The following is a 14767-nucleotide window of genomic DNA, read 5'->3' on the forward strand; positions in this document are numbered from 1 at the left end:
AATTGGGTCATATTTAGTTGAGACATTGATCAATGAGATTACAACCTATATTCAGTTTGGTTGTCAACGAAACCAAATATCAACATTTAAAGGAGATGTACTGTACCTACTGCTTGGATAGTTCCATCTGTGCCACTGACTTAGTCTGGCTTTAATTTGTCTACAAATGAATCATTGATGGTAATTGGATTCAAGTCTCCATCTCAACCAAAAATCTAAGTTAAAGAACAGGACTAAATCAAATCAACCTTTTAATACACTTTAAATAAAGCAATTAGATTTTGTCCTATTTTTTACATCTCCTTCAAATGCGTTGACAACCAAAAAGATCACTAAGGATCATTGCATTTTAAATCAACTAGAGCTTGCAACCCTAGGCCTATTGTTGTATTGCCATTTTTTTGTTGAATTCTGGGTTGAGTTGAAACAATAGCTGTTGATGCCTTTGCAAATGCTACATAGACGTACATAGCATCATTGATAAAGTATGGTCACATTTCATTTGCTCTGTAAAAGCTATTATTTGGCATGACTTCGAAAGCAACATTGAATCTATTTCGTTTTTAAGTGGAGATCTCGTAACAGTCACTCTCACGATAGCACATTGGTAATAGTCAAACATCATAGCTGGGCTGGGCTTGGTTAAAACCCTGGATGGGAGACCAATGGGTAGCTGTAGATAGATCAATTCTCCAGTCGGAGGTGCTGCCCAGCCTATAGTTTTTAATCTGATAGTGGACGTAACGTTGAAGATCTGACGTTGTTTTAAAGGTACAAATACAACATGTTTTATACAAGGTGTGTCTATGTTGAAATTTGGTTACCGTGACATAATCCTGTGGTTGAAATGTCACCCTCAAAACAACAGTTTACATTGATAACTTTTTTCAAATCCAATGTATTTTGCAAGTAGATTCCACATCAGAATACATTGATAAATTACGTTGAAACAATGTTGATTCAACCAGTTTGTGTCCAGTGGGGTGAAAACTGTGATGATTTACACAAGGCCATTGGTTGGTTTCAGGCTATTACATAAATCCTGTAGTTCTGGTGTACTAAGCAAGGCCACATGGGGACAGTATTGTGTACACACACACACACTCTCTCTCTCTCTCTCTCTCTCTCTCTCTCTCTCTCTCTCTCTCTCTCTCTCTCTCTCTCTCTCTCTCTCTCTCTCTCTCTCTCTCTCTCTCTCTCTCTCTCTCTCTCTCTCTCTCTCTCTCTCTCTCTCTCTCTCTCTCTCTCTCTCTCTCTCTCTCTCTCTCTCTCTCTCTCTCTCTCTCTCTCTCTCTCTCTCTCTCTCTCTCTCTCTCTCTCTCTCTCTCTCTCTCTCTCTCTCTCTCTCTCTCTCTCTCTCTCTCTCTCTCTTTCTTAGGGACAGATTTAGTTCTGTAAGAATTTGCCTCAGTGTAAAGTAACTTTGCACCTCAATAAAAAAAACATAAAGGGATAGAACTGTAGCGGTTTGATTTGAAAGGTTAGTGAATGAGAGGTGTTAATTAAAAAAATGGTTCGTAAATCTGTCCGTCGCTGTCTGTAACACATTTAAGTCCCTGAAGAACTGTGTGGACTAATATTGAGCACATTTTTACATTCAAAGATCTAAGTTTAACCAATCAAACTATTGGTTTCCAATTGACATTAGTGTGTTGAAATTGTCTCCACACAAACACACACACACACACACCTGCATACTCAGTACAGTATACACGCTATTAGAGATGTGCTTAGCGGGGTGCTGGATAAAACATAAATAACAGTGCATAATTGCACACACCCACACACACAAACACAGGCACACAGAGCCTACAGTACACGCCTCTGTAATGACACACACACAAAGATGTGGAACGGGGGGGAAGCAGATCAAAGAGAGGATGAGAGGGAGGACAGGAGAAGGGGGATGTACCTTAGTCCCATCCATTGGATTATGGATAACAGTGGTCTGAGGCTCCTACAGAAAGAGAGGGATGGAGGGAGAGAGAGAGAGATGGAGAAAAAGAGAGAGATGGGGAAGGATGAAAACAGAAAGATGGGAGAGAGAGGTCGAGGTAGAAAAAAGAAAAAGAGGGGAGGGGAAACAGGTAGAGAGAAAGTGTGAAAAAGAGAGCGAGAGGTATGCGTGTAGAATGACGATGAAGCAAAAGGCGAGAAAACTGGTTAAGGCTGGAGGTGAAGGAGGGATGAAGATTCTTCTGGAGTGATAGAGTTGAGGGGGTGGATGAGCTGAGGACTGTCAGTTTTTGTCAATTCAGAAAACACACACACGCTCTGAGCATTGGGAGAGAAACATTGCTGAAACGGAGAGAGAAAAGTCTGTGCCACACAGTTACACACGCACACGCGCACACACACACACACACACACACACACACACACACACACACACACACACACACACACACACACACATACACATACACACAATAACGTCACAGAAACCCTGCAGGAATGTTGCACCCTATAAAAGCACATAATGTACAGTAAACCATACAGTATGAAGAAGCCACAACTACAGTTATCCTCTTGAACAGACTGTACCTGACACGTAACATTTTGGTAATATGGGCACAATCTCATGGAAACTTTCCTGAAATAGAGTCACCACATTTGGCAGCTACAGCTGGTTCATTTCCAGAGTATGACGAACACTTAAAGGCATCGGGTAGCCGTCCTATTGCCTTTGGCCAGCATTTACCTACGATTCTACATGTTTAATCGCCACCGTTCTTCGACACCCAGCAGGTGATCACTAACCCATCGAGGCCATCCGCTGCTTTTGGCCATTCGTCGGCACAGTGGTTTTGTCCAAACTGGAGACTGAGGAGTCAATTGAGGTCATTACAATTCGAGTGTTGTACTGTAGTGGATGGGTACATCAGTGTCTGCAACTGAGTGTGTTTACGCGGCACAGAAGAGTTTGCAGTGCTGTCATGGTCAGTGCAATAACAGCTACTCTGAAATACCATTACACTCGAACAGGACCCAACCTGCCTTAGAAGGATGTTTTTGCAAACATCTAAACAGCTAAGCAGATAACGACTCTATCCTTGTAATGGTATTTCCTCTTCAATCTCACTCTGTTTCCCTCTCCCGTCATCTCTTTCTCTCTTTTCATCTCTTGCCCCTTCTACCTCTGTTTCCCTCCCGCGCCCACTCTCTCTCTATTCTGACAGTTGTGTTAGAAGACGTGTTTGACACGCATGACACACAGGGACACACACGCACACACTTTCTACCACACCATTCTGAGTGCAACCCCCCTAGGATGTGACACCTTCCGATGACCAATCACCAGCCAGCTGTCTCCTGCATGATGATGACATTATTGTCATGACAACGGTCACCCGGGGCAACAGCTTGAGGAACAAGCAGAAAGAGAACAAGTCAGGGAGGGACTCACTGACAGAGTTTTAAAAAAAGAAGAGGGGTTTGTGTGATATTTTAAAGAGGATAAGGCTTATAATCACTGTCGGGCACTCATAAACCTAGTCTACCTCACACTGCCTCATACTTCATGCACAAGCCCGATTGCATAACTAGGTCTTTTCCAGAGGCTTTCAAATACTACTACTACAACAATTACCTAAACTTCCTGTACCTCTAAACCATTGTCTATAAGTTTGGGGGAAATATTCTGCATCAAAAGAGAGATTATGTGAGATTTTACTTAAAGTATCAGTATCTATTATTATTAGTATAATAGAAGAGGCTACAGCACCAAATAGCACAATAATGAGCTACGGTAGCAGAAGTCCCCCCCCCCCCCCCTCCTCCCACACACACACACACCAAGCATTAAAGGGCAAATGTGAGGGCTCCTAAAAATATGCTGATATATGGCTGCATGTGTTGTGCTGGTGTTGCGTATGGTAGAATGCCTGTCATTTCCCCCCGTCTTTCTCCATCTCTCTTCTCTAACTGGCCTGATCCCTGTGAAGTGTCTATTGCCTTCATATCACCCAGTAGTCAGGCAGATCCTCCACATGGTTCACCATAGGCCACCCAAATGAACAACTAGTCACAGGAGAGGCAGTGATTCAGTAATATACGGCAATTTAGCAGACACTTTTATCCAAGGTCATTTAAGAGTGAATATATTCAGGATATCTAACCAACGTGGAAAACAAACCCACATTGAAACTCTGGTGTTGCACCGTGCTCCAAGTAGCTTACAACCATCTAGCAGTTTTATTGGCATAATGTTCACCAATGTTCTGTAGATCTCTGCTATAGGGAAGAGAGACGAGTGTCAGACAAGAGACAAACAACCGCCCACAGTCTCAGATCTCTGCTCCTCTCCTGTCGAAATACCAAAAGAATCAAAGGCTGCAAGATTATGGAAGGAAACGCACACAGTAACAGTTGGTTACAGTGAAGCGACAGTTGGCAAATCTCTATAACACACGGTGGCAATCTTTAACAGGGAAGCACATTTTGACACAACCTGGCATTTCTGGCTTCTCTCCTTGCAGAAAGCATCTGACACACACTTGACAGAGACAACGAAGAGCCATCGAGCCAACCACAGCTGCTCCAAAGTAACAACAAACAACTGAGACTGACGGAGGGAAAGGAGGGAGGAAGAAAAGGAAATAGGACGACAGGAGGGAGGGACGGACAAACAGTCAGAAAAGACAGACGACAGATAGACGGTTAAACGGACAGACAGACCGACAGACACACAGACGGACGGGCAGAGGGAGGAGGGAGGATTAAAAGTAAATACCAGAACAGGAGTAGGGACGTTTCCTTTAGGGCTGGTGACTATGCTGTTTTTGGTGCTGTTTGTCTGTGGTGTCTGGGGCTGTGCAGGTAGAGGGGAGACAACACAGGGTTAACAACAGTGGCTGGTGGGGTGAGATACTGTGGATGGGTGATGGATGGGTCGTGGTGGTGGTGGTGGTGAAGGGGTTAAAACAAACAGACCTGGGTTCAAGTACTATTCGAAGTCTTTCACTGAGCGTTTTGTTCTACCTTGATCGTTGTTTGACCAGATGATGAGAGAAGTGATGGTTTTAGCTGGCATGGTGTGTAAGATGTAAGATAAAAATACAGCATCACAGAAGATCAAGGGAAACAGAGCAGCAGTGACGGTCAAGCAGTGTGTTAGCCGTGTGTTAACCATGGAGAGAGAGAGTGAACAGAGAGAGAGCGAGAGAACAGAGAGACAGAAAGAGCGAGAGAACAGAGAGAGAACAGCGAGAGAAAGAGAGAGAGAGAGAGAGAGAGAGAGAGTGAGCTCGAGAGAACAGAGAGAGAGCGAGTGAGAGCGAGAGAACAGAGAGAGAGAGTGAGAGAACAGAGAGAGAGAGCGAGAGAACAGAGAGAGTGAGTGAGAGAGAGAGAGAGAGAACAGAGAGAGAACAGAGAGCGAACAGAGAGAGAGAGACAGAGAGAAAGAGAGAGAGAGAAACAGACAGAGACAGACATAGAGAGAGACATAGAGAGACAGAGAGAGAGAGAGAGAGAACACAGAGAGAGAGAGAGAGAGAGAGAGAGAGAGAGAGACAGAACACAGACAGAGACATACAGAGAGAGAGACACAGAGACAGAGAGAACAGAGAGAAAGAGAGGGAGAATAGAGAAAGAGAGAGAAAACACACAGAGAGAGAGAGAGAGAGAACACAGAGAGAGAGAGAGAGAGAGAGAGAGAGAGAGAGAACACAGACAGAGAGAGAGTGAGAGAGAGAGAGAGTCAGAACAGAGTGAAAAAGAAAGTGAACAGAGAGAGTGAGAGAGCGAGAACAGAGAGCAAAAGAACACACACAGTCGTCAGTGAGCGAAAATTGCACCAGGGCTGGCAAACAGACACCGATAACAAATCAACATCTATAGAAAATCCACACACATACAAATACAGCCACAAAACACACATAAGCAGTCACACACACTCACACAAATCAACCAAAGCAGTTCTACAGCTCAGACAAAGCTTCACTCATCAGCCATCAGATCTTCATACGCAGTAGCTCACTCATCCATAACACAGAAACACATACAAAGAGATACTTTCTAACACGTTTGAGTAAAACCCCGTTTCAAATTCCAATCATCTTCCCAGCTACAGTAGTGGCATACAGCACACAGCTGAGATCCTTAGAGAGGAGAGGAGAGGTCATATAGATGTGTGTGTATTCATGTCTAGGGTTCGAGTTCCACTGGGACATCTCTGAGGACACTCTGATCATCCACGGACAACAGAGCACAAATAGCAGTCCAGGCCCGGGGCAAACCATGCTGAACTCCAAGCTCATAAGATGGGGGGAAAAAGGGAAGAAATATAAAGAGCACTTCCATGTAGGACTCTTGCAAACTCAAGGTGGGAGTAGAGGTGGAGAGAGGGGAGAGGAGTGGATGAGGAGAGTGAAAGTGAAGAATCGAGGAGAAAAGTGGAATGGCGGAACGAGGGAATGGGGAAAAAGGGAGGGAGAGAGAGGGAGGTCCAGGGATGTTAAAATGGCATGCTCACCATGTGCCGCACAGCGGAGCTGGACTTACGTTTCTGTCCCGGGAGGTGGAGGGGCGAGCGAAAGATAGGAGGAAGAGAAAGAAAGACCGGACGACAAACAGACGAATGGCAAGTAGTGAAGGATGAGCATGTCAAATAAAATGAGAGCCCTGGTTAGTGAGCATGGTGGACCAATAGGCTCAAAACCCACCGTAAAGAAGTTCAATTTCACCAGTTCAAGAGAGCAGAGGAAAAAGAGGATCTCACATAGAAAATGTAACTTCTATGGTTTCTCAAGAAAAAACATAGAAAGAAAGAAAGAAAGGGGAGGGTGCGCAAGCGGAGGACAGGAACAGAGGATGGTGTGGCGTGAGGAATACAAGGAAAAGAAAAAAGAGAAAGGTCTGGGAGCAGCTAGGGAGGAGCCCTGACTGGGAGTAAAATCATTAATCGTTCTCTTGTGATGAGGAAAGAAAAAAAAAGAGTCTTTCGTGGAGAAAAGAGCAGGAGGGAGAAACAATTACGTCGCAAAGAAAAGCTATGCAACTGATTTGTTAAAGGGATACTTCAGGATTTTGGCCGTTATCTACTTCCCCTAAGTCAGATGAACTCATGGATACCATTGTCATGTCTCATCTATTATGAAGGAAAATATCAATTTAATACACATTCAAAAGTGGCATCAATTATGATTAAAAAGCAGAACAATAACCTCTAAACTGCATTTGCAATCTACAGGTAACTGACAAAATAACGGAAACACCAACATAGTGTCTTAATAGGGCGCTGGGCCACCACAAGCCACCAGAACAGCTTCAATGCGCCTTGGCATAGATTCTACAAGTGTCTGGAACTCTATTGGAGGCATGCGACACAGCAGCCTCACAGCAGTGCAGTAGCAGCTAGTGCCAGAACAGCACAGAAGAGAAGAGAGCACAATGCGGCTGAAGCTGGTGTTTGACTGGTGTGGAAAACGTCAGGTGCTGTCCGGTTCTGCATTACAGAACAAGAAAGAACAGAGGACACAAGGGTCAGAGGGTCAGAATCTGGGTCAGAGGAGCGATACAACCAGGGAAATAATTATGAGAGAGGGAGCAAAGAGAGAGAAAGAGAGGGGGGAGGAAAGAAGAACACAATTGAAATATTTTAAAACTGTTAGGCTGAGTGTGTCGGGGGGGGGGGGTCTGTTGCTAGGCAATGATGAGCGCGGCACAGAGAAGAGCAGGGGAAGTGTGTGTTGTGTGTTTGTGTTTGAGAGAGAGAGAGAGAGTCTATTTCTGGCCGGTCAGTTTCCAGGGTTCAGACTCATGGCTATTCCTGGAACTGGTGTCACATTCCCTACTGAACACACACACACACACATACACACAAACACAAACACACACGTACACACACAAACACGTACACAAGCTCCCTAATTTACATACTCACAAGAACAAACATGCTCATACTATTCCCCAACCTCCATCCGCTCTGCCTTTCCCCCGCCCACATACACATGCACACATGCACGCACAATGCGCGCAACAATGTGTTGGTGCATTAGGTGAGATGGGGTGAGGATGGTGACAGAGATTCATTAAGGCTCGTCAGCCAGCCGGAGAGGGTTTCAAATGGTTAAAGAGCAGATGGGGTGAGCCGGAAATGGAAACCGTGATAGAGGGGGAGGTGGAAAAGAAAAGAACAGAGGGATGAGATGGGGGGGAAAAAAGAGAAAGAAAGAATGCTGGAGTGACAGATGGCATAAAATTAACAAAAAAGCGGACAAGACGGGGTGGAATGAGGAGACACAGGCATGAACGGATGCACACACTACACTTGAAACCACTATTTTGTGATGGTTGCAAATTGAGTCAACACTCTCTCCCACACACACACACACACACACACACACACCGCAGTCAGCCACCACAGCACACACTGACATAAAGACAGGACATTCACGAATCACTGAGCAAGAGACACTTTCAGCTACACAGAAATACGCAAGCTAAGCAAAAGCAGAGAAAGAGATGTAGAGAGAGGGAGCGAGAGGCGGGGGGGGGGGATAGCCACAACCAGAGAGGGAATAGAGAAGAGGAAAAGAACCAGGGGCCGGATTCACAAAACACGACTTACGAAAAAACTTTAAAAGTTCCCGAAGAAAATAAATAAGAAGGTTATAAGATAGTTCGTAAATGCAATTCCTCAAAATGTTGTGGGGAATTCGTCGTTTTCTTAGGAACTTTGAAAATACCTTTCAGAACTTCGTAAATATCTTCTTATGTGGCATTGACATTAGCGACGTGCTTGAAACCAATAAATACGTCTATGTGACAGGGATGATAGGATTTGGTTATTTTGTTATTGTTCACACATTACAGCCATCAGACTAGCTATATCAAAACCAACAATGGATAACCAAGGAAAGCGCAATAAAAACTTAAGCAAACAAAGAGCTTGAAGTGATGGTGGAGGAAATAGCAGCCAGGAAAAGGTTGCCGTTGGGGAGACTTGAGACCAAAAAGAGAGGATGGGCGAGAGTGGCCGAGTCTGTCTCTCCCATCAGGGGTATGGCAAGGGACAGTGACGCCGTAAAAAGGAAGTCCTCCGACATCAAGTCGGCTGCTAAGAAGAAGGGAACTGAGAGACCATTTATGTGGACCAGCTGGAGGAGAAGGTGTCGTCCATCATAGAGATGGTGGTAGAGGGACTGCGCGACCGGTAAGTTAGGTAGCTACGTTAGCTAGCTAACGCGTAACGACATTATAGCCAACATATCTAACGACGTTAACGTTAGCTAAGTTAGCCAGGTTCTTCTTTGTAAATTGACAAGATAGTGCTAGATATTTAACACTTCTAGAATATTGTAATATATTCTTAATTACTAGCTAGCATGTTTCTTTTGTTTTCTTGCTGTATTTAAATATCCGGTAGCCAACTGTGTCTGTGGTGCAATAAAACGTTCATGGTTACAAAAGTACCCATTCGTCTCAAGACAAGGGTTTAGCGGTCCTAAAGTTAAGTACATTTCCAAGAAGAAATCCTAAAACCTTATCTTCTTACCTTTTTTCTCAGGAAGAAACATAGGGAAAAAATGAAGAACATTTCCAATAACTTTATTGAGGAATAGTAACTTTGTTCATAAGTCTATAGTTAAGGGAAAAAAGGCAGTTAAGAAGAAATTTCTTCTTAAGAAGGTTTTGTGAATCCGGCCCCAGGGCCTAAACCCCTGATAAATTAAGAGAAGAGAAAGAGGAGGAGGAAGATGGGAAGGTTTGGAGCAGGAACGTGTAAGTTGAACATGGCCTTACCTTGACATCTGCCTTCTTGTTGAGCAAACTTTTGGCTGCTGCAATAGGAAACAAAAGAAGAGCGACAGCAGGTCAGAGACGCAGAGAGAACACAGGAGAGATCACATAGAGACAGCGGCATCAACCTGTAGGAGTCATGTTCATTGGACTGCAATTCAAACAGAAGGCAACTGAGGCCTTTTATTGACAAGATAGGAGTTAATTAAAGTTAATTTAACTGTGTATTGTAACGCTGGAGGTGAAAGAGAATCAAAGACAGTAGGAGCTTAGAGGCATTAATTACTAGCATTGTGGTAGCAAGGGGACAAGGCAGTCATCTGTGACATGATTCAATTGACGGACCGCTTATATAACTGCTTGAGAAGCACAATGTTCATTAAAACACAACAATAGACGGCTTCCTAAGTACCATTGTTGGTAGGACAATAACATTAAGAGTGGACAATGTGTGGACAACCCTTATTGGACTAAACTATTACATCCTCCTAGTGGGAGAGGAGAGTAGAGGAGGTGTGTTCACTGATACTATGGGCAGTAGTCCGATTAGCACAATACCCATAATCCTCAGCAACAGGGGAAATGTCATACAGACAACAGTCAGTATCCTCTCCAACTACTTCACCAGGACACACACACACACACGTGTGAACCTATGTAATAGAAACAGACACACACACATACTTGTTCCTAGGTTAGGCCCAGCGAGAGTTGATGTGGGTTGTTGCCGTGGGCAACAGAACCTCATTTTAGGAAACTGGTTAATTAGTTAATGAGGCAGAGATAGAAAACGAATTTTGGAGAGAAAGAGACAGATTCTGGAGTTTGTCCCCCTGGTCCCCTTCAGGGCTAGAGTCCAAAATGGGTCCTCCATCCATTACATTACCAGCAAAAATGTTGCAATCGGATACTTTTGAAAAACTAGATGCTTACTTCTAGGATTACTTTTAAGTTCAGAAAGGATGTTTACAAAAAACAATGACACCTTTCTGTTTTCTCAATGACATTCAAATCAGCAAAAAAAAAAAAAAGCGCAGGTTTAAGTTTGTTTCTGCCTGAGTCAGTCTGACCACAAGTCAGAGACCACTATAACGACACACCAAATGCATTTGATAGATCGCGGGAAAAGAGCAGGAATAGGCTTTTGTAGGCGTCAGTCCAAGCTATGTATTCCAATGGTGCGACTGCTGTCGGCACCCAAAGGTTATACATCCAATTTGAATAAACGCTTGGAGGTAAAAATGACAGTCGTGTAGCTATATGTGTGTGATAAGAATATCACTATATAGCGCAATTGTGGTTGTTGTGGATGGCTGTTCACAAATGTAATCCTAAATCGAATTTGTGCCAATTCCCCCAAAAATCCATAGGTCTAACGGTCACATGCTCAAACTTGCACACGTAAACATTTAAAAAAAACAATAGGCCTATAGCAAATTCAGCATTTTTTCACACGCAAATAGCACATTTCGGTAGTGCTCAAAGCATGCCATTCCATGAGAGCAGCATTTCTTTTTCAACTCGAAGCAATGACCCCAATCAGTCCTCCATGACAACAAAACATAAACAACAGAGTAGGTTATTAAGTCCTTAGTTTTTGGGCTATGCCCAGCTAAAACAATTGGGCTAATCTATATTTCCAAGTTGAAGAACAAGGGTCATTAAATTCATTGGAATGACTGAAAATCTGATAGACTTTGTTTTTTAAATGTAAAGATATGGCCTAATTGTATTATCAATAGAAAGCAATGGGTTACAAGAAGCCTACATAACCATCCCATAAAGTAAAATTCAACATCAATTTATGGCCAGCTATGCACACTCTAACATTGATTTATCCTGCAATAAATGTTGTTCAATTGGTAATATAAATTGTTTTCTTCTTTTAATGACTCTGAAGGGCAAAGCAATCTAAAAGTAACCGGAAGTAATCCGATTACAATATTGAGTTTGGGTAATCCAAAAGTTACGTTAATGATTACAATTTTGGACAGGTAACCAGTAACTGTAACGGACTACATTTAGAAAGTGACCTACCCAACCCTGCCTCCCAACACACACACGCACGCACACGCGGCATCTCACTGTACTTGTGCATCCTTTACCTCGCTGTCAATCAACATTGTCTCATCAAGCAGGTGGGCTCTATACCTGTCAGAGTAAGACTGTCCCAGTCTCACTCCCCTAACTCTACTAGACATCATCAGCTCCACTGCTACTTTTAAAGGCCTGAGTCACATTGACAGTCTAATCACATCCTATCACAACATCAACACTACCACATTACATAAAACACTATTTCTGGCATTCTGGATTATTCTCTTCTCTCCTCCTTTTTAGCTCTCTCTATATAGCTCATGCTCTCCCCTCTCTCTCTCTCTGTGTAGCTCTGTCTAGCTCTCTCTATCTACACACAACGCACACAAATCTGCAGTGCATTTTAAATAGAGGTTTGACTTCCATGAGAAACTCATTTCTGGAGGAATTGGAAGCAAGCAGGAGAAGCCTGTTCAAAGTGTGCTTGAGGCCACGAGAGGAGAGGAGATGGCGATGAGACAGGAGAGCCCGCTCTTTAGAAGTCAAAACATGGTGGTGGGTGTGGAGAGAGAGACAGAGAGAGAGACAGAGACAGAGGGAAAGGAAGACAGAATGAAAGACAAGAGGATAATGCAACACTCGCAATTTATTTTCCTCTGCTTTTCCCCTTCCTTCCTACACAGTCTCCCATTCCTCTTTCCATCTTCCTCAATTGATATAGAAACTCATTTTTACCAGCATACAGATAGCTAAATGTGCAAATTCCTCCGTTTACTAGGTACATCGGGCAGCACGATAATCACATGGGCCCTGTTTCCCAAAAGCATCTTAAGGCTAAGTTCATCGCTAGAACCTTCATATGAGCATCATTAAATCTCCGAGCTATTTCCCAAAAGTAGGGCTGTGGCGGTCATGACATTTTGTCAGCCGGTTATTGTCATGCAAACAACTGCCTGTCTCACGGTAATTGACCGTTAATTAACAAATACGTTTTGCATTTCTGGCTTCTAAGCATAGCCTAAAGCCATGAAGCCGACAGAAACAGCTGTAGGCTATTTTGCGCAAGGGAGCAGAGCATGAGCATGATATCTTTCCCTTTCACGCTGAGTGGTTATGAAAAGTGAGAGAGCTGAAGAAAATAAAATCCATTGAGGAACTATAGTCATTCTCAATGGATGTAAAAACAGACTTTGTTTGCTTGCCGCTTGAGGTGAAGAACACATTACTTTGAGAAGCTCCACAGCTTCGTAATAAATTCATTATTTTAGGTAGATCTAAATAAATATTATGACATGAAGAAAATGTCAGAAGAACAGAATAGCATATTCAGAGTCGTCCTTATGTCAGGCCCTGATCTGGCTATGCCATAAGAACAATACAATTGAATATAGGTGAATAAAATAGAAAGGATATTTTTCCCCAAACAATTTCAGAGGGACTGAGCACATACGGCTATTCTGTTTTGAGCGGGGCCGGATTCACAAAGCATTACTTCCGAGAAAACTTAAGAAGCTGCTTAAGAAAAGAAAATAATAAGTTCATAAGATAGTTTGTAAATGCAATTCCTCAAAATGTTCTTAGGAATTCAGTTTTCTTAGGAACTTCATAAATATCTTTCTTAAGAACTTCCTAAATATCTTCTTATGTGGCATTGACATTAGTGACATGCTTGAAACCAATAAATAAGCCTATGTGACAGGGATGATAGGATTTGGCCCACTATAATAAACTGTTGATATTTCAATTTTATTACATTTATTTTTTTGCTTTATGTCTCGAGAATAGAAATGTTTTAGTTGGCTCGCGAACCCTTTACACACAAACAAAAAAACATTATTTTTCACACATTATAGCCATCAGACTAATGTTAGCTACTGTACATCAAAACCAATTATGGATAACCAAGGAAAGTGCAATAAAAACTTCAGTAAACAAGAGCTTGAAGTGATGGTGGAGGAAACAGCAGCCAGGAAAAGGTTGCCGTTGGGGAAACTTGATAACTGCAGAGACCAAAAAGAGAGGATGGGCGAGAGTGGCCGAGTCTGTCTCTGCCATCAGGGGTATGGCAAGGGACAGTGATGCCGTAAAAAATAAGTGGTCCGACATCAAGTCGTTAACGTTAGCGTTAGCTAAGTTAGCCAAGTTCTTCTTTGCAAATTGACGAGATAGCTATTTAACACTTCTCGAATATTGTAACATATTATTTAATTACTAGCTAGCTAGATAATGCGTGTTTAATTTGTATTCTTGCTGTATTTAAATATCCAGTAGCCAACTGTTTCTGTGGCGCAAGAAAACATTAATGGTTACAAAAGTACCCATTCGTCTCAAGACAAGGGTTTAGCTGTCGCAAAGTTAAGTACATTTCCAAGAAGAAATCCTAAAGCATCATTTTCAAGAATCCCATTTCTTCTTAACTTTTTTCTTAGGAACATTTCCAATAATTTTATTGAGGAATAGCAACTTTGCTTAACTTTTTTCTTAAGTCTATAGTTAAGGAAAAAATGCCAGTTAAGAAGACATTTCTTCTTAAGAAGGTTTTGTGAATCCGGCCCCAGGTCCTCCATAGTTATTTATGCAACTTTAGTTGGGATACAAATGTAAATGCATTAAAATAAAATAAACTTAAATAACTTATTTAAATAAGTACTCAGACCCTTTGCTATGAGACTCAAAATGTAGCCCAGGAGCATCCTGTTTTCATTGATCACCCTTGAGATGTTTCTACAACTTGATTGGAGTCCACCTGTGGTAAATTCAATTGATTGGACCTGATTTGGAATCATCAATGAAGGTACCCAAGTCTCTGAATGTCCTTGAGTGAGAAAGCTGGCCAGTTAAAACTCTGTTTTCACACATTAATGCGCAGTGGCTGGGCTTATAAGAAGATGTTTCACTAGGCTCTGTAGGCTAATTGGCTCTCCAACAATGTTCCAGGGGTCTTGTGCCTATTGGCTACTTTTTAAGTTATTTGGACATTTGCGAT

General features: G+C 42.6%; 1 protein-coding gene across 1 annotated transcript in view; it reads right to left on the bottom strand.

Moving 5' to 3' along the window:
- camk2b1 (calcium/calmodulin-dependent protein kinase (CaM kinase) II beta 1) overlaps positions 1-14767 on the bottom strand; it is an 84198-nt gene that overhangs the window by 12802 nt on the left and 56629 nt on the right. The window contains exons 14-15 of the mRNA XM_038988570.1: positions 9748-9782; positions 4733-4804 (exon numbers count right to left, since the gene is read on the bottom strand). Of these exons, the coding sequence (XP_038844498.1) occupies positions 4733-4804; positions 9748-9782 (107 nt within the window). The remainder of the gene's footprint in view (positions 1-4732; positions 4805-9747; positions 9783-14767) is intronic.

The sequence above is a fragment of the Salvelinus namaycush genome, chromosome 1 (assembly GCF_016432855.1).
Source record: "Salvelinus namaycush isolate Seneca chromosome 1, SaNama_1.0, whole genome shotgun sequence".
Taxonomy (NCBI): domain Eukaryota; kingdom Metazoa; phylum Chordata; class Actinopteri; order Salmoniformes; family Salmonidae; genus Salvelinus; species Salvelinus namaycush.